At 38.7% G+C, this 18952-nt stretch overlaps 1 protein-coding gene across 2 annotated transcripts in view; it reads right to left on the reverse strand.

The window, feature by feature from the left end:
• The window catches only part of KITLG (KIT ligand), a 57498-nt gene extending 39775 nt beyond the window's left edge, over positions 1 to 17723 (reverse strand). For both annotated transcript variants that reach the window (XM_084294215.1, XM_084294214.1), the window contains exon 1: positions 17568 to 17723. In XM_084294215.1, coding sequence (XP_084150341.1) covers positions 17568 to 17582 — 15 coding nt within the window. In that variant the 5' untranslated portion in view covers positions 17583 to 17723. The remainder of the gene's footprint in view (positions 1 to 17567) is intronic.
• Positions 17724 to 18952: the final 1229 nt, after the last annotated feature.

Below are 18952 nucleotides of genomic sequence, written 5' to 3' on the forward strand. Positions count from 1 at the left end.
CTTTAATTCTTACCATCTGCTACAAAGTACAATGAATTTGGATTAGAAGAACTTCTACACTGACTAAATTAAAAAAAACAAACAAGCAAGCAAGCAAACAAACAAAAAAAAAGAAAACAGTGAAAGTATGCAAGCATCAATTATTTTGATACTTGGCATAAAATGAAACTCATGCACATGATGAAAATGTCTGAATTCCCTAGTAGCTCACTATTAGTATTAGCTAAAACAGATTGTGTTTCATGGCTACATACTTTGCTAGAAAGTTAGCTGCACTAGAAACCTGAAGAATTTCAGTTCACATTTGAACTTGTGAAAAGAGAAAAACAGGAACAAAAAAATAGCACAAAATTAGAAGGGTACTAGATTATTTTTTATTTTTTTTTTTCTTTCTGACATTGTATACACTCTTGTGGAAGTAGAGGATAATTTTAAAATAAAAATGACAGATTTGCCAACTTGGCCTAAACTAAAGGCATGTCTCAGAAATACATTATTTTGTTTCTGAACTCTGAATAACTTCTCTGAAAGGCCCTGTATCTTTCTAGGGATATAAATTTGGAACTAACTATTCTGACCCTCTCAATAAGAAATCTTAGTCAGAGACCTCATTATAAAAGGATAATTGCTCAACTTAGACTAAAACTAGATGTCAGTGAAGTTGAGATTGTGTGTTTCACCCAGCTACCTTAATTGTATTACTTTTAAAGAACACTGTTTGGATATCTCGGATCTACCCACACCAAAATAAGCTTTCACAGCTCTGAAGAATTATATTTTGTCACATCGATATTGTACTACATATTGAGAGACTATTAGCTTCCTGATATTTTAGAGCTGATGTCTACATTGTTGGCCTACAAGCGCACTTAGAATAAGGTGAGAAACAGTGGCTGCAAATGGTACAGTCTGCATCATGCTAAATAGTACGGGTTTGAGCTCCAGTAGCTTCCCTCAGTCATTCTGCCATTGTGAAGATCTCATGATCAACATCAGACAAATGTATTAGTCTGCAGTCCATCTTAGAAAGCACTTACCTGCTATTACTGCTATTACTGAAACAAATGATATCTATAAGTAATCTGCATTCCAACATACAGGGGTAGGTCTAGGCTGTCCTTCCAAACAGACAACCAAACTATTTAGGCTCCTGGCACCTAAATCTCTTGACCAACTTTATTTGCCTATCACCACAACAGATGTCAGCTGTCAAAGTCACTATGTGCTTCTACTAACTCCTGGGATAAGTACTGATCTGGTACAATGCTCTGATAACCTTCTCCTTTTTGCAGAGAGCTTACATTTGTAATAAGACAGGATAATATCAAATGGAAGGAATGCAGGAGCATAGTGGGAGTGGAGGGAATGATAAAACTGTCTTGGGAATTTGTTCCAGATCTTCACTGTTCTCATGGTTCTTATACTGTCCAATTTGGGTGTGCTGATGGCAGTTTATATCACTGAGTTCTCATGGCAACACTGCTCCTTTGTTTATGTAGTTATACCTCCATCTTTTCAGTTTGTTCCCTTGATATATCTCTTCAGATCAACCCTATCTGAGTCTTCATTATGCCTTATTAACAAGCTTGTATGACTTCTAGCACTAGATTACATGGGGGCAATATAAAAAAAAAAAAAAAAAAAAAAAAAAAAAGACTAATGGAAAACAAAGCGACCATTCACTTCCTCTTACCTTCTTCCAGATCTCAAATTTTATTGATTTACTCTGTATAGTGCCTTAGTTTCACAGACTTTCCCCTCCAGCCTGTAAATCCTCTATTTACAATCCAAATATAAATAGAAGATTGCCCTATGTCTCACAGAGCATTGTTACTGCAATTACAGTGGATGCAGTATCCAGACAGGTGGTTGCCTACGATTTGAAGAAAAGCTAACAACTTAAAATCAACACTTTATGTCATGCAACTTTTAAATGGGATTGCCTCTCATTAGTCAGAGCATTTTCTCCCATTGATAAATAACAGCTGTCATAAAATGTATTCCTAATTTACTCACAGAAAAGCTGGTTTGTTTGGATATATTCCAGGCAGTAGCACCTGCAACAACTTAGAAAGGCCTGGAACAGGAAATTTTTGTGCACCAGAGCTGAGTTTTCACTTTGATCCCCCAAAGACTCAGTTGATAACTTCAAATTATGATGCAACATGCATTTTTCTCTTGTAAAATGTTGGTGAGGAAACTGATCTTGCATTTAGAAGATTTTTTTGTTGTTGTTTGTTTGTTTTTAATTAAATAAATCAGATATTTGGACAAACCTGTAGTGACATTTTTCAACAGTAATTACATCATTGACAAAATAAGGTTATTCAAGTTTTCAGATATTTTAAATCCTGGATCTTTGGGGGAATACGTAAGGGTTATTTTAGGTTTCCTTCCATCATCAGTAGTAATACCTGGACCTTTGAAACTTAAGTAATAAAAGCTGTTATCTACTCTTTCAGAATTCAAAAGATACTTTTATAAATACTGTCCCAAACCCACATAATTACCTTGAAGTGTGTAACAATCTGAAAAGTATCCACATAATATTTTACCACAGGATGAAGGACTGCCATTAAAAATCTCAGCTGCAAGAATTGGGCTAGGTTGTGTTCTTCCACAGTGGAAATTCAGTTTCTACTCCTCACAATTTATTTATTTATTTTCACCAATAAGTTTTCCTTTTGGACATCATGTCCATTTATGGACTATATACTCTTCATTATTCAGAAATGTGGGTTTACAGATTTAACACAGACTTTTATAATCATCTTGTGTACAAAACACTATGCAAAGTCAACAAAAGACCTAGTATGTTCCATATGTACATATTAGAGGAAAATCTAACACAGCACTGCATAGTTTGTTAGAAACAGTTTGAGTTTTAAAGCCAATAAATAACTTTCCACAGTGTTCTGTTTGCAAGAAACTACTTGTTAGGAAATGAAGTAGGCTTCTGGCCCCCAAAACAGCTACTGCATACATTTCAACCATAATCTATAGTCTTTTTTTTTTTTTTCTTTTTTTTTTTTTTTTTTTTTTTTTTACAAAAACTGCAGGAATTTTCTGGAAGATAATTTTTTCAGAGGGAAGAAAATCAAAGCCCCTACAGGCAAGCCATTTAAAATACAGCATACCAAAAATCAACAAAAGTAAAAAATGAAAGCTGTCTTTTGGCTTTGTTTCTAAGTTATCAAAACTATCAGAAGAGGCAGAAAAAAAAAAAAAAAAAAGAAAAAAAAAAAAGAGGACTTTGAACGTTGAACTTACTTGTTACTATAAAAAAAAAACTATTGTTTTGTTGTTTTTTTTATTTTGTTTGTTTGTTTTGTTTTTGTTTGTTTTTGTTTCATTTACTTTGTATTTCTTCACATAGTAGGTCTGTCATTATAGATCTGTCATTATACCACCTTGGGAAAAGTCTGTTTAAACTTTATCATTCAAAAACATGGAACAAGCGACTCACATTTGACAAAAATCAGATGACGTTTCAATGATCCCAGCTGAAATGACACTGACAGGCTTATATTCTTCCTGGACCTATTTAGCAAGATTCCAGTAGGTTTTTACTTTTTGCTTCTTCCTATCACTGTACCTGACAAACTGAGATGCATTCATTAGGAATGCTTCAAGAAATTGTTTATGAGATTCATGCAAGTTTATCTCAGTTATTTCCAAATAAAACTGAGTAAAAAAAAAAAAAAAAGCCAGATTTGAAGTTGTTTCCTGGCTGGGAAAAACAACAACAACAACACTCTTTAAATTTCAAATCTTGATTTCAACTCAGTTCTCTCATAATTATTTATGAAAGCAACCTGATAAATAATTCTATTTCCAAAAAAATTCTCTAAGCACTTAGACAGCTTTTTAGTTTCTGCATAATTTGAATCAGATGCTTTCCTATACATAATCAAAGCCATAGCGAACAATTTAGCTTTAAGGTGATGATCTGTGAAAGAATAACACAACTTTACATTCACACCACTATAAGAATATAAGGACGTTAAAAACTAACCTATATCTTTTGTGAAAAGAAGGTTTATCTGAAGTGATACACTGATGGATGAGATTAATCTCAAATGCCTTGAAGTTACAGTTTGTGTGACTGCAGACAACTGACACATCAAATTAGAAACTAATCTTCAAAACATTTAAGTATGCTTATAAGACAACATAAGAGCTGAGAAGGCAATAAGCCATTTACCTCAGCAAGCTGGAATTACAAATACATTATACCCTGTCCTAAAGCTATTAACTTGGACATTAGTAAGATCAACTACATTTTTTTTTTTTTTTTTAACATTTCACTCTAACTTAAAAACACTTCCATATGTCAAAAATATCTAACTGATTATTATTTCAACTGTGGATCTTCTTACCACAGAAAATGAACATCAACTTGTTTTTCATCGTATACTAAAATATATCTTGCCATTATTAATTTTAAAAGTTCTTCCTGAAATTATTTTCATGAGATATATTTATGTTTTACAGAAAACAAATTGCCAAAAGAGACGTTTTAAGAATTTGAAGCACTGTATAAAGTCACTCCAGGTCAATGTAATTTGAAAATGGCAAAAAGTAATGGGATAGGATGGGACTGATCAAAGTTTTCTGGAACATAAAAAGCCAGTGACTGCATCAAAAACTTCAAGTATATTTTGAATTCCTATTCAGTCCCACAATGGGAAATAAATATTTTTAAATGCCTTTTCCTGCTGATGTTGAAGTACTTGAGTATCTTTCAGGGATGCTCTATGGAAACTCCACCATCTTTCAGTGGCTAGATCTACACATGTCAGCATTGCATAAAATTTTATGAGTTCTAACCATTCATACTCACATGCTGAAAGAAAGATCTTTCAGCATAAATGTCTCAGCTGTCATTACTTCAGTAAGTAATTGGAGTTCAGATACAATATATTTCAAAGGGTTTTCCTTTTCTCAAAACTACAGACTGAATTGTTACAGATGGTAATTTTGGCAGATGGTTGTATATGAAACTGAGTTTATAATTAGTCCAAATCTGACTCATGCAATTAAAGCAATGAAAATTTGAAAAATAAGAAGTGTCAGATCTGTACATGATGAATCTGGTAGCCATAGGAAATAAATAAATAAAAATGAAAAATAAAAAGAAAAGATCATTCACACTTGCAAGAATATATTGCCTATATGATATATTTCTTTCTGATTCCTTGAATTAGAAGACAAGCAAGCTTTCATGGTCACAGTGTAAACTAAAGTAACCATGTCTTTTAACCTATTTAAGCATATAATCCTTTTTTCTTCAGTAAAGGCTAATGAGATGGGCTGAAGCGATCTAACAGCTCCCTGCTGCTGAAAGAGAGCTCTCAGCACCTCCTTCTCTGTAGCTTCCCTTGCTCTGACATTCATCCGACCCTTCACCATGTCAGTAAATTCACAGACAGTGATTAGTTAATTCAACTCAGAGACACAAAACTAATCTCTGAGGAATGACTGGAGAAGGAAAAGAGATGTGCAAGGATGAGAAGACTGGAACTTCTCTTCAACTAGTGACCTCTTGGGCTGCTCTGACATTTATCAAACTGTACTTCAAGTGATATTATACCCAGTGTCAAAAAGCTTTCCAGACTAGTAATTGTGTGTGAAAGTAACACTGTCTGTTTTAGCATCTTCTGACTTTCTACTGTGTTGAATATCTTTTTTTGCTCCTGTAACAATGAAAAGATCAGTAAAGTCCCATAATCATCCTCTCCACTACTTGTATACTACTCTTTCTAGACATCTCTCTCAGTAGCTTCTTTCCTTCAGCTTTCAGTCCACCTTCATGCACAAATTGTTTCCATATAATGTTTTTGTCTATTTTGGGATTACTATTTCTGTTATATTCCTTTTTCTGATGGAGCAACAGGGACTTTGTTCAAGGTGGCTGACTATCACCATCATAAAAACATTACACTTTTTATGTTTCTCTTTCTGCTTCCTCTACAATCCAGTATCTTGGTTAGTTTGTCCTACCACAGGTACAACACACAGATTTTTCATCCATTTTTCTTGACCATGTATAGATACAAGAAAATTAAAAAAGAGCTTGGAAGTATTTTTCAACTGATGGAAACTACTGTTTTTTATGTAGTTACAATTAGTTCAAAATACTCTTTCCAAAATGCATCTCCCTGCACTTCCACACAATGAACTCCATTTGCCATCATGCCATCTGTTCTCCTGTCTTCTCTAAACCTTTAAAAAGTTCCTCAGAATCTCTTTTAGTTTCAATTAACCTGAGTAATTTATGTAGCCTGCACATGTTGTCATCAATCTGTGAACCCTCCTTCCAGATTGAACTATATGAGGTTGCTGACAATTAAAGAACATCATCACTTAGGCTTTACCATGTTACAAATTAACAACTTATTCCTACACTTTGCTTTCTGTCCCGATACCATTTTTCCTCAGACTGTTATGATAAGGAACATACAATATGGGGCTACTTAGTTTTTTTCTTAGACCTTTTTAGGGGAGACAATCTAAGCAGGTCACTGCATCACTTTCCCTTTATTCACCCATTTTGAAACACAAAGAATCTTATTACATTAAAACATTTCTTTTACAGGAGCTGGGATTTTCTATTCCTTTTATTGAGCTCTTAATACAGAGTTCCCACCTTCCTCCTATTGAGTGATTTAAATGCAGATCTACTGACAACACAACAATAGAGTTAAGCTGTTAAGAAAAAATCCTTTTTAAACTCTGGACATATTCATTAACTCTGAAGACATGAATTAAGAGTAAATGTGTTAAGAGTTACTGCGTATTTAAGAAAATGAAGGGAACGCCATGATCGCTGATTTTTTCCAAGTTATGAACACCTTGCCTTTACTGTAAAATTAACCTGAGTTGTAAGCTATATCCAGCCCAAAACTCTAGACCCTTCCACACAAACTGTAACTCTAGTATCCAGGTGATTTGTGAAGACCGGACACATTCCTCCGATATATATCAACATGCAAGTACAATCTTTCAATTCTTTACAATTTTTGAGAAATATAAATGCCTGTTAAATGCACATGCCTTTAACATATAATTTTTTAAGACACCAGTAATACAGTACTTTGAATTTAGTAAGTAACTGATAAAATGTAGATATCTTCACAACATTTGCAATGGTGAAACAAAACAAAACCCTTTGAAAGAAACTGCAATTTTTCTTTGATTTTAGTGATGATTTTCATGGGGGTTACTTAGAAAAAATGCAGTTGTAAATTGTGTGTAGTAAGTTTAATTCTTGTAAAGCTTTACTTTTGGTCAAAAGATATTGTGGGAATTAGAAAGAACTATAGTTATCAATAGTGAAACAATTGTGATGCACGTTCAACTGCAGCCTTGCTACAGATGTGCTGATAGGAAAACTCATGTAAATATTGACATGATCTAATATGATTCTTAGATTCTTATACAGCTAGTTCTCCAAAGTTTCCTAGAATTACTCTTTTAAAAGAACAGACGTTAAGTTGCCTGGCCTATCACAAAATTTTTTTTGACTTCTGGAATTAATCCTATAGAAAATATATCCCATCACTGAGATTAGTGCAAATCTCCTCAAAAGTATACATTTTTCAATGTCTATACTCCAAAATTCCAATAAGATTTGAGTTAGTGTATCATAAGTGATACAGTTCCTTATCAAGTGATACTTGTCAGTTTGCACAAGAAAAAAATTCTTCCTAATGCTGGAATTGTGCCATTTAATCTGAAATAAGTAATGGAACATGTAGGTTAAGAAGATGAAGCAACCATAGCAGATAAAGCCAAAAAGCACATAACAGTTGGACAACTACCACTTCAAACAGGTACAAATTCAACAGAAACTGAAGTAATGGTTTCGGGCACAAAACATGAGGGATTTGTTGCAATAGAAATAAACCAGTAGGCTAAAATCAGATTAACTTTACGTATCTCAGACCATTTGTAGAGGTCAACAACATTCTGTTGCAGCGTGAAATGACCAAAAGTGCTGCAGACAATCTATTAGTGGCAGATATCTAGTTGATCACTAAAACCTGCACGTGAGATTTAAAAAAAAAAAAAAATGCTGATGAGAAAGAAAGTGAAGAAAAAAAAAAAACAAAAAACAAGAAATTCACCCCATTTGATGTAAAGGACAAATGAAATCACTGAATTAGATATTTCTAATATAGTTACATAATAAAGCTAAGAGATACAGCAGAAAGCAGCAACAATTACTTCTACAAGAATTTCCTTTGATCTCAACAAGTATCTGACTCTTCCAAAAAAAGCACAAATTTCATTAATATATTAAGGAGGAAGAAGTAGTGTCACTTCCAGAGTGGCAGACCAATATTTCAGAGGGCTTTTCAGTTAGGTTATGTGCTGTGATCACATAAATTAAAATATTCCACAGAACAGGAGATTCCTTCTAATCCCAAAATGCTTAATTTTTTACAGACAAGATGAAATGCAGCTTCAAAAACAGAGGTTATTGAAGAGGTTAATTTTTGAAGTGGGTCTCAAAAAGTTGATAGGAAATAAAAATGGCCACTCAACAGACTACTAAGAACCTGTAGAAAACACCCACCAGAGATGAAGCTTTGAATGAGTGGAAAGAAACAGAGCAGTGAAAGAGAAACCTTACAGATTTTGGTTTTCAGAAGCGCAGAACTTTTATTTTAAAGAGACTTAAATGCAGCTGAGGCCAGGAAAGGTGCATGAAGAAATTAGTGTAGAACTATTTTCTGTTTAAATGGGGAGAGAGAGAGAAGATGGAGAAATGCACAATCATTTTTAGATGTTTGCTTGACAATAGAAAATGAATTCCAGAAATTTTGGTCACAATGACAAAATCTTCTTCCATCTGTAGTAGAAGACAATTTATGGGGTATTACAAACACTGCTTGGGAATGGAGTCCAGCCTTCACCAAATTTTAAAAAACAAGATTTTCACTGATTTTACTAGTCTGAAAAGAGGGCTCTCACCACCCAGCTTTACACTACTAATGGAACAAATACTGAAGAAATTTAACAAAACAGTTTGAAGCAGACTATGCTTATGGCCAGAATTTTAAAAGGACACAGATTTAGAGACTGCATGGCACATCTAGGGCACATTCTTTGCCAGGGATTATAATACAGAAGATCAAAGCAGCTTCAGCGACAGTATTTAAACTTACAGTTTATAAATAAGTTTCATATTTCCTTGAAAATAAAGAATATAATACACATCAGAACCATTAAAACTTGTGTCAAGTACAGCACTGATAGTTTTTGCTATTAGAATGGAAATGTAATCCACACACTGTGGAACCATAGTAATTTCAAAAAGACAGCAATTATGAATATTGGAGATCTTTTTACCTTTTTTAAATAACCACCAAAAAGTTCATTCGAGAACATTTATTTTTTTTTTAATCCGAATGAAAGAGGGTGCCAAGCAGTGTTATACAAGCTTCCTAACTTCATTTGGTTGACTAATGTTCCTATTCCTGCATGCTTCAAAGTTGTAACAACAAAAAAAAAAAAAAAAAAACAAATTTCAAGAAGATCTGACATGTAGATCTGTATCAGTTTAAAGAAATAATGCATAATGTTGTCTGCTCGTCATTTCCTGCAAAAGACAAATTTTGCTGACTTCACTTAATAACTAGCAAATGGAGGCTGGAAATTAGAGGTCTGGAGCATAGGACTTCTTTATAAAAAATTGTTAGCATGTTTAAATTTCAACCTCCTTAAATTTCTATGCATTTCTTTTCATTTGTGATTTATTTTTTTTTTGCATATATTATTAATTTAAGTGTATCAATTCTGAGTCCTCACTGAGTCCTCACTGCCTTACTTCAGTCCATTATTTCAGTTTGAGCACAGAAGTCAGCAGCTCAGTATCCTACTCCCATTTTATACACAATTATGAAATCTCCATAAACAGAGGAATTTTTTGGATCATCATGAAACAAAGAAACAATTGACTGAATCCCTGAACACCCTAAAACCTCCATGTGTACAGGCATATTTCAAAATAATGAGCCTTGTACATCAGGGCATTACTCTGAGATTTCAGTATGTTCTGAACACACTGTAAGCTCATTCTTTTGTCCAGGAGCAACTCTTACAAAGAGAGGTGCTGTGTGATTTGCACAGGGTTTATTCTCTATTTTAAATGGACATAAATTGTCAGGACATGCACAAATTAGTTTCACAGTCTGGCTAATATCACCAGGATAACCTTTTTTCAAAAGTAATTAAAGGTCACGTGTTACCAAACAGACCCATGAATCCACCAGAGATGATGTATCATACATAAACAGAATGCATATATTGGTTTGCTGCTACCTAACAAGTACAATGTAGCAAATAAATTTTTATATTTTTTTCCCTCTGACTTCCATATTCAAATGGAAAATTCATATACAAATATATATTTTTTCAGGTATCGTCATAAGGTCTCTTTCAGAAAGAAAAAAACAACAATAGCAACAACAACAACAAAAGGATCACTAAGTTCTTCCTCAGAAAATGAGGAATGCACCTTACCTGTCACTGAATACTATGTTTCACAAAGAACAAAAACACACAAAGAGAAAGCTACAGATACAGTTGACAAAATGGTTTAAGATTATCCAGAGTAGGACTCAGATAAAGTTTTATTCTGAGGAAGTTCTATTGTGTCAAAGTATTCATTTATCCTCTGCCTTACTTCTTTTGCAGTAAAGTACAGTGCGAATTCACACACAGATTATGTCTGTGCTGTAAAGGAAACACACAGTTGGCATGTATTTCTGCACACAAGTTATTCTAGACTGAACCTGGACATTCCCAGGGTTCAGCTATTCCCATGTTACACACAGACTTTCAAACCTCTTGGGCAGAAGGCTTGCACACCACTGTTAGACCTAAACTGCATACAAGTTTGTGCACAAGCGCAGGCTGACATACAAAGAATACTTAATGTGTATCACTGTTTTTGCATGGTGTGTGCTCCTCTGTATATATGTGTACATGGGTTAAATGGGATGAGATATATGGACTCCTTCCCTGTTTTCAGTAGTTGCAAAGAAAAAAAAAAAAGAAGGAAGTGCCATTCATGTATGAAGAAAGACACTACAAGACTATCAGTATATGTGATCCTGCCCACATCAGAGAGATCCCAGCCAAAGCAAATGCAGAATTCAGTTCCTATCACACAATAAATAAATAAATAAATAGACTTCATATACTTAAGATATTTCTAAAGCAAAACTTAGGGTGCTTCTAAACTTGTTAAAATATTTGTATTGAAGAGGTGGTAGAGCAGACTGGACTAAATTTATACATGGTCTTAACTGTCAGTGAATTAAAGTCCTTGGAGCTTGGCAGCAGAATGAACGAAAGGCAGCAGACCAGATGAAGACACTAGATGAGAATTTATTTTCACTGAGACAGTTAATGTGATTGTGTTGAAGCTAGATTCAGTCACATGGATGACCACACTTAGAAATACCAAGTTACATAAATAGGTAGGACTGGCTGACTGATTTTTACAGACTTTGATTTGCAGACTCCTAAATCTTTCTGGAGGTTTAAAGGCTGGCATAATTCACAAACTGTGATTTTGGCCTTATGGCCTGAAAGGTAATCCCCCCTACATTCCTAGATTATGTGTCAGCCCCCTTTGAGATTGAACAAATAAACCTAGCAGTTTACTTAATTTGGTCTTAAAGTATGACTTAACCCAGAAGAGTTAAAATCTTCATATGCATGGACCCAGTTCAGATTTGGAGCAACAGTAAAGTTATGATTTTTTTTATTACTTTTTTTTTCCTCTGGCACAATGCATAATTACTTATACAAAGTAGAACGGATTCAACAAAATGGAGTGGATAGTTAGACCCTCCTTAGAGACTTGAGTTCCCCCCAGAGAAAAGATTGGAATCTGGGTCTGTCTCAGTCTGGTGAGTGTACTCAACTAAATTATTTTAGATTAGCCTTTTTCTACATGGACCGAATCAAGGCTAATCCACATTTAATCTCTGTAGACCACACACGCATCATTTTATGGTGGTTCAGACTAAACCTGGTAGTATTGGTCTGAGCTGGTCTGCAATCCAGCTGTGCTCCATGGCTGCCAGAACACACCCCTCTCTGACTCCCCATCTCCACAGCCCAAAACTAGTGGGAAGTCAATAAGGGTGGAGAGAATACCAAGATACTCAGACTGATTCCTAGAAAATCTTCACTGGAACATTAAGAAACACCACATGAATGGCGGTTAAACAGGCACCAAATTGTAGACGTGAGAAGAGGTAGCTCTTAAGGCTTGGGTTAAATAGGACCTGGAAGATCCTGTACCTGATCTTCTCTATCCAGTAAGATTTGAAGCACTAAAGAAGAAAATGAAAACAAACAAACAAAACACCAAATACTGCTGTTTCCACATATTTACAAATGCTGTTTAACAGCAGCGAAGATTTAGACCTAGCAGGTGTCTGAAAGCAGGGTCTGCAGTAGACCTGGTTGAGAGACCCCTCCAGGAATTCCCTGAAGACCTGACCACCATCAGTGCACAGCACTGGGCCTGCAGGGGGGAGCCTGCACCCCTCAGACTGCACCACCTCGTCTTGAAGTGTTGATCTGGAGGCTCAGGACTTTGCAAAACAGTATGCTCCAAAGCACAGCACTAGCAGTGAATAACACAAGTGCCTCCCTTAGGGAATACCAGCAGTGACTTCTTAAATTTGATGCTATTTTTGCCTTGCACCCAAACTTAAATCTGCTCCACATAGCAACAACAGCACAAGAACATGCATAAAGCAGAAAATTCCTAATTGGATTTAAAATGGTTATCCCACCCATTTACCTTGTGTAATTTAAACACTGTTTAAACAGGAAAAGCAACGAGTCATTCACTCAGTGATTATTAGATAACAATAGGAAATTAGGGGATAATTTATTTCCTGCGTTATTTTGATCCAAAGTGTTCATTAATCTAAACTCCTTAACTGTTTTTTATTTAGACTTACAGTAGAAATAATGTCTTCATTAGTGTATCTACTTCCATTAACCACTGTTATTATACATGCTACCAGTTTTAATCCAATAAAATACCTAACACTTTTTTGTTGTTGTTGTTTGGAATGTATTTTTATTTTTCATTCTCATACTAATATAAATACCTGATACTTTTGCCAATAATTAAGTACATCCAGCAAAGAAATCTATATTTTACAGCCTCCTAACAGTCAGTTATTTCAGTATTGATAATACTTCTGAATGTTGGTTTTGCATATTTCCACAGGACTCAACACACAATGCAAACAACAGCCAATCTACTAAAATAATGAGGAAAACTAATCCCTCTCGACTCACCTTACATTGGTCCATCTCCTTTTTCTACAAGTGCACAGCAAAAAGAAACAAGCATTTGCTGTGTGTTTAAAAGGCTGATGAGCCTCAGGGTTGGCATACTGAAGATCAGGGAAAGAACAAACACTTTCATTTTCCTCTGTCAGCTCCCACACCACTCAAATGGAATTGCGTAGGGAGATTTTTCCTGCCTTGCTTCAAATAAATGGGTGTTGTGTTTACATACTGCATACTGAGCATTGCCCAACCTAAGCCAAGGGCTGTGTCTTGCCAACTCTTAACTCACGAACAATATGGCGATTACATGAGCCAGCATACCATTAAGTCACATAACAAAACTCGGAGAATGGCACTGTCAGCTTGCAGAGCTGTACCTGAACAGCTGAAATGTCTTGCACAGAAGGAGAAACTACACTTTTGTGCAATGGCAGAACAAGGTCAGAAAGCGGACTAGGTCAGAAGACTCAATCTAAACAATAAAGCCAAGTGCAATGTAGTTCACAGAGATAAAAACTAACAGACACATAATGTAGGGGGTGGGAGGGTGGGGGGGGGAAGAAGGAGAAACCTTTACAAAATACTCCCCTACCCTAAAGTCTTCCAGGTTATCTGCTGTGTAGTCTCCATATGACAATTTGTGAAGAATAAACTGCCCAAGATGTCCTCCACTGCCACTTTCACAAACTGACCTCACATAAGCAGAATAAAAACTCTGGAAAAGAGGAAAGAGACCTTATCCCATTACTCAAAGTGAATAGCGCAACATCCTCCAGGCTCCAGCTAGTTCTCTTTGTCTATCTGATAACCAGTTCTCTTTATCTGATGAGCAGCAGGTCTATGCTCACCATGAGCTCCAAGTATCTTCTAGTGCTTCATGTTCATTTTCTTGTAGAATGGGCAAGGTAGATTGAAGATCACAGCTGACAAATAAGGGTTCTGCAAGCTCACACAAATGTATCAAATATCTCCTTTGTATTTCTGTTTTAGCCCACCAATATAAGCCAGGAACAGGTAATTTGCATACTAACTTTTTTTACAGGTAATTTTTTCCCATAATAATGCCTACAGAGGCTCCCATAACAGTAACACAAACATACTCTGGACAGGACAACTTATGGAGATCATTTAACTACTAGCAATAATACGTGCATTTAGAGGTAAAAAGCCAAATTCAGATCTAAGACCCTTCTAGCACTGAGGTTTCTAAGAAGTTGTGCATCTAACCCACAGCTGAAGATCGAGTACACAACCCAAATACCGGTCAGTCCGTAACATCAGAAGCCTTCTGAGTTAGCCTCATGCATGATCTCTCCTTGCAGCATATTTCTCAGTAACTTAATCCTATTTAGATTGTCTTTGAATCTAACAAAGAACAAGGAAATCAGAAACCTGCTACATGTTTTTGTAAGATTGTATCAGCTTCAGTCATCCTATTTTCAAAATGTAAAAAGCTGTCCAGACATCAGTGGTATTCTTGTGTTGTAATATTGGCATGCAAAAATGACATAAACTCGCTTCCAACAATAGTTTTAATCACTAAGTATGCAACCCGCAAATCCTCTCATACAAGTGATTCTTCAATAAGATTAATTCATAGGAAAAGTCCCATTGAAAAAAGACTTGTATGACTGGACCCTAAAAGTTTAATTGTATTTCTAAAGGCATTACCACTATACATGTATATATCAAGGAGGGGTTGGTATATTTAAAACAAGGGTTTATATAACTATCAGACTATCTACAATTTCAGAAAAAGATCCTGTTAGGACTGACACTCTTGGGGAGCATGCTTCTACGGTTCCCCCTGTCTATCAGGTTAAGACTAAAGTAAATAAACTGACCAAGCTGTTCACTTCTAGCCTAGCGTTCAGCACTCCTCCTCTCTTTCAGCACTTCATTTGAACCAATGTATGACTCAGCTGCTCCTTCAGCTACACTACTTATATGTTTTCCCTGTGAAATATTACCTTAAACATCAAAATCCCTGATTTATTTCAAGCACTACCCAAGTATTACTAAATGTTTCCAGGTACAGTGAGGTAGAGGTTCTCACTTTCTCTAGTAAGTTTACTGCAGAATCTATGTCAAGAAATCTTATTTTCTAGCTTTCCAATCCTGATCTCTTCTCTAGGCCAGATATTGGATGAGACAATAGGAAAACTAGCCACAGGAGAGCATGAAGATTCACTTTAATGTGCCGAGTTCCACAGCATATTAAAGTCCTCCTTCTTGCTCACTTGCTCTCTGTACAAGGGTCTTCGTGATTTCAGCTTAAAGTCTTCCTTGAAGTATCCCCTGCTCTGATCTCCCTGGAATGATTAATGGTTTGGTATCACATTTGTTTGCTAATCCTTAAAATGAAAGAAACAATCCTTTGGAAAGCTAGGAGTCTGTCACTGTCTCCAAAAAGCAGGAAGCGTAACTGCTTGAAGGCTGACAGATGCTTCACCACCAAGACAAGAAGCTGTTCCACAGGCTACAGCTCCTGAGCCCCTGAGTCAAGCCATATGGTCCTGAATGCCAGGACTGCCTGTCTTTCCCAGTTTAGTGGGAGAAAGGGATTATTCCTGCTTTGCTCTGAATTTGCAAAAGTACTCTGTTGGTTTTTGAAGTTTACAGTTCATAGGAAATGAAACGCTTGACTGCTTGCACTTGTAAATCTTTGCTTGCTCACTGAACAGTTTTTTCTTCTCTGAAGAAACATGCATGCCCAGCATGCATGTTTCCGTAGGCTAGTATAACATCTTACGACTTCACTGCTTCCACTCCAATATCAAGCAAATGCATAAAACTCAGCACACAAATATAGCTCTTACAGCTTAATGAGACCCTTCCTGATTAATAACCTATTCAGCACACTTGACCAAGTGTGTATATAAAGTCTGAAACAATAGTTTGGAGGTGCAAGGCATCTTTAGTCACCTAAACGGAACAGCAGCAACGGATGTACACTGCTAGAATTCAGAGCGATCATTTAGGGCTATACCTCGCTGCAATTCAGCATCACAAAAGTTAACAGTCAGCAATTAATACCTCCTCAAGCATGGGTGCATTCTGCAGTGCTTTGGCCAGCTGAGGTTTATACGTTTCAAAAAGCAAGTGTTTCTAATTCCTGTCATCTCTTGAAAAAGTATTTAACTGCCCCAAAGACCTTAGTAAGGTGCCTCCCATTTTCTTAAATTTTATATCTTTTCCAATTATTGTATGGTGATGTCTTCAGGCTGCCAGTGTGTGGGGGACCCAGCAGCTGCCATGGGACAGGGGAAGGCAAAAAGTATCTTGCTTCTTGAGAAGAAATGAAGGGGAAGATGAAAGCCCCCAGCGCAGGATCCACAGTGCGTGTGTCTACACAGTTCTGTCTGGGAGCTCAGCCTTGGCTCTGAGCAGCCTTACTCTCACGGAGGTCAGCCAGGATGGAGGTTAGTGGCACCTCACAGAGTCAAGCCTTAAACTTTTCTCTGTAGAGCTTCCCTGAGCTGCTTCTTGTTACAAGATGAATTTTCCACTTTTCTCTACTTTTGCCTGCCCCTAGCTTTCCTCTGAAAATACACGCAGTGTGGCAATTGTAATCTGTACAGAACTTGAAGAAATAGGCACAAACCCCCACAAGGATACAGAGCAATTCTTCACAGCAGGGTGAGGGGGGGCGAAGGGAGGAATGCCAGGGGGCTAGCTACAGCACCGACCCGGTGCAGCACGCCGAAGCGGCTTGAATGGAGCCACTGAGAATAGCAGCTATAGCACTGTTGCCTCAAATTATTTCATGTTTTTGCACTCCGTTCGTGTAGCCCACGCTCAGCAGTGTAACACAGGCAACTGATTTATTACGGCAATTTTTTTTCCAAGTGCTTTCCGAGGTTTCTTACGGCTAGGCAGCCGATCCGGCCCGCTTGCTGGAACTTTTCCATGGGCTGCGGGCGCCGAGAACAAGACCTGGCGGTAAATTTTGTTTTGTTTTCCTTTTGAAAATTCCTCCCCCCCCAGCTTCCAAACCGCTCCTGGGTGGTGGCGGTTCCCACCCGCGGCGCCCCTCACCTGGCGGGCCAGCGGCCGGGCACCCAACAGCAGCCACCTCCCGCCACCCCAACGTGCAAGCCAGCAGCCGCCGGGGTCCTGCCCGCTCCTGGGGAGCCCTTCTCGGCCGGGAAGCTGCCCTTGGGCCCCTGCCATCAGGCAGGCAGGCAGGTATCTCCCGCGGCATCGCCCCGCCGCCCCCCGACCGCACTCACTTGTGCCTTCTTCATAAGGAACGGCAGCGCTGCAGTCCAGCCCAGCCGGCCGTGTGCAATCTCCCTTCAGCTGAACTGTAGCTCCAGCATAATGCAGCAGAGGATAGTCCACGCATTGGGGTTGCCCACAGCGAGCCCCGCGCTACCTGCCGCCTTCTTCCACCTCCTCCTCTTCCCCCTCCCCGCCGCCGCCGCCCTGCGCGCCCCGCTGTGCCCCTCTCGCCGCGGCGTGAGCGCAGGCACAGAGTGGAGCCGCAGCCGGCGCCCGGCCAGCTCTTTTATATCCCCGATCTGCCTCCGGCAGCAGCGGCGGCGGCAGCCCCGGCAAGACACGCCTTTCTCCTCCCTCCCGCTCCTCCCGGAGGACGCGGAGCCGAGGCGGATCCCGCTGGGAGGGGGGGAAACCCGAGCAAACTTGGGGGAAGTTGGAGGCAGGAACCAGCCTGGCCTGCCCCTTCCCACCGCGGGAGGGCAGCGGGCGGCGCCGCGGGGACTCGCCCGACGCCCGCGGGCGCCCCGACGGGGCGGTGGGCGCCCGGGGCCAGCCCGGGCGGGCGGGGGGCTCGTACTACCCCGCTGCCCGTCTTTGCATCGGGGCGCGGCTGCTGGAGAAGCCCGGTGCCCTCGAGGAATCGGTGCCGGCCGGGACGAACCGTCGGTCCCCGACGGGACGGGCAGGGCAGCGCAGGACTGGGCTCCCCACGCCCGTCGCCGCCTCGCCCCGGCCGGCGGCCCCCGTGGCGGTGCTACCTTCGCACGGGCGGCCGGCACGGGCTGCGTGCCCCAGCGAGCTGCAGAAGGCTGCTTACCTGCTCCAGCCGCAGAAAAGTTGTTGAGTAGTGCCTCCTAATGCTTGCGTGAAGGGCATCCTGCAGGTGTTGCACCGCGCTGCGAGCATTTGCATGCTCTGTAAATGATACAGCGGGGTGGGGAGAAGCGCTGGGGTTTTGCCGTGCGGCGTCCTGTTGGCAAACCCATCCCAGCGGCAGCGGCAGGATTTGAGTCCTCATCTGAGAAGACGGCTGTCAGGTTCCTGCAGACGAAACCTCCGGCATGCATTAGGTGGAAAGACGAGCGGGTTACGGATCTGCCATTTCCTGAGACAGCAATCTTTAATGATGATTAAAGAGCACGTTAGCAATCAATGAAAAGAGAATAGTCTGCCCAAGTGAGTGGTCATTTCCCAAGGGAGATTAGATGCGTTATCACAAAGTGCACAGTAAGGCATTCCACTAGAAAAAGTTCGTCTAGCTTTAGCTTAGAATTAATAATACATTTTCAAAAGTCTACGGTTCTGGCCAAAGTAAAGATAAGTTTTTAAGGCACAGAAAATAAAATAAAATAAAATAAAATAAAATAAAATAAAATAAAATAAAATAAAATAA

This window comes from Netta rufina, assembly GCF_964035555.1.
Source record: "Netta rufina genome assembly, chromosome: 1".
In the NCBI taxonomy this organism is placed as follows: Eukaryota; Metazoa; Chordata; class Aves; order Anseriformes; family Anatidae; genus Netta; species Netta rufina.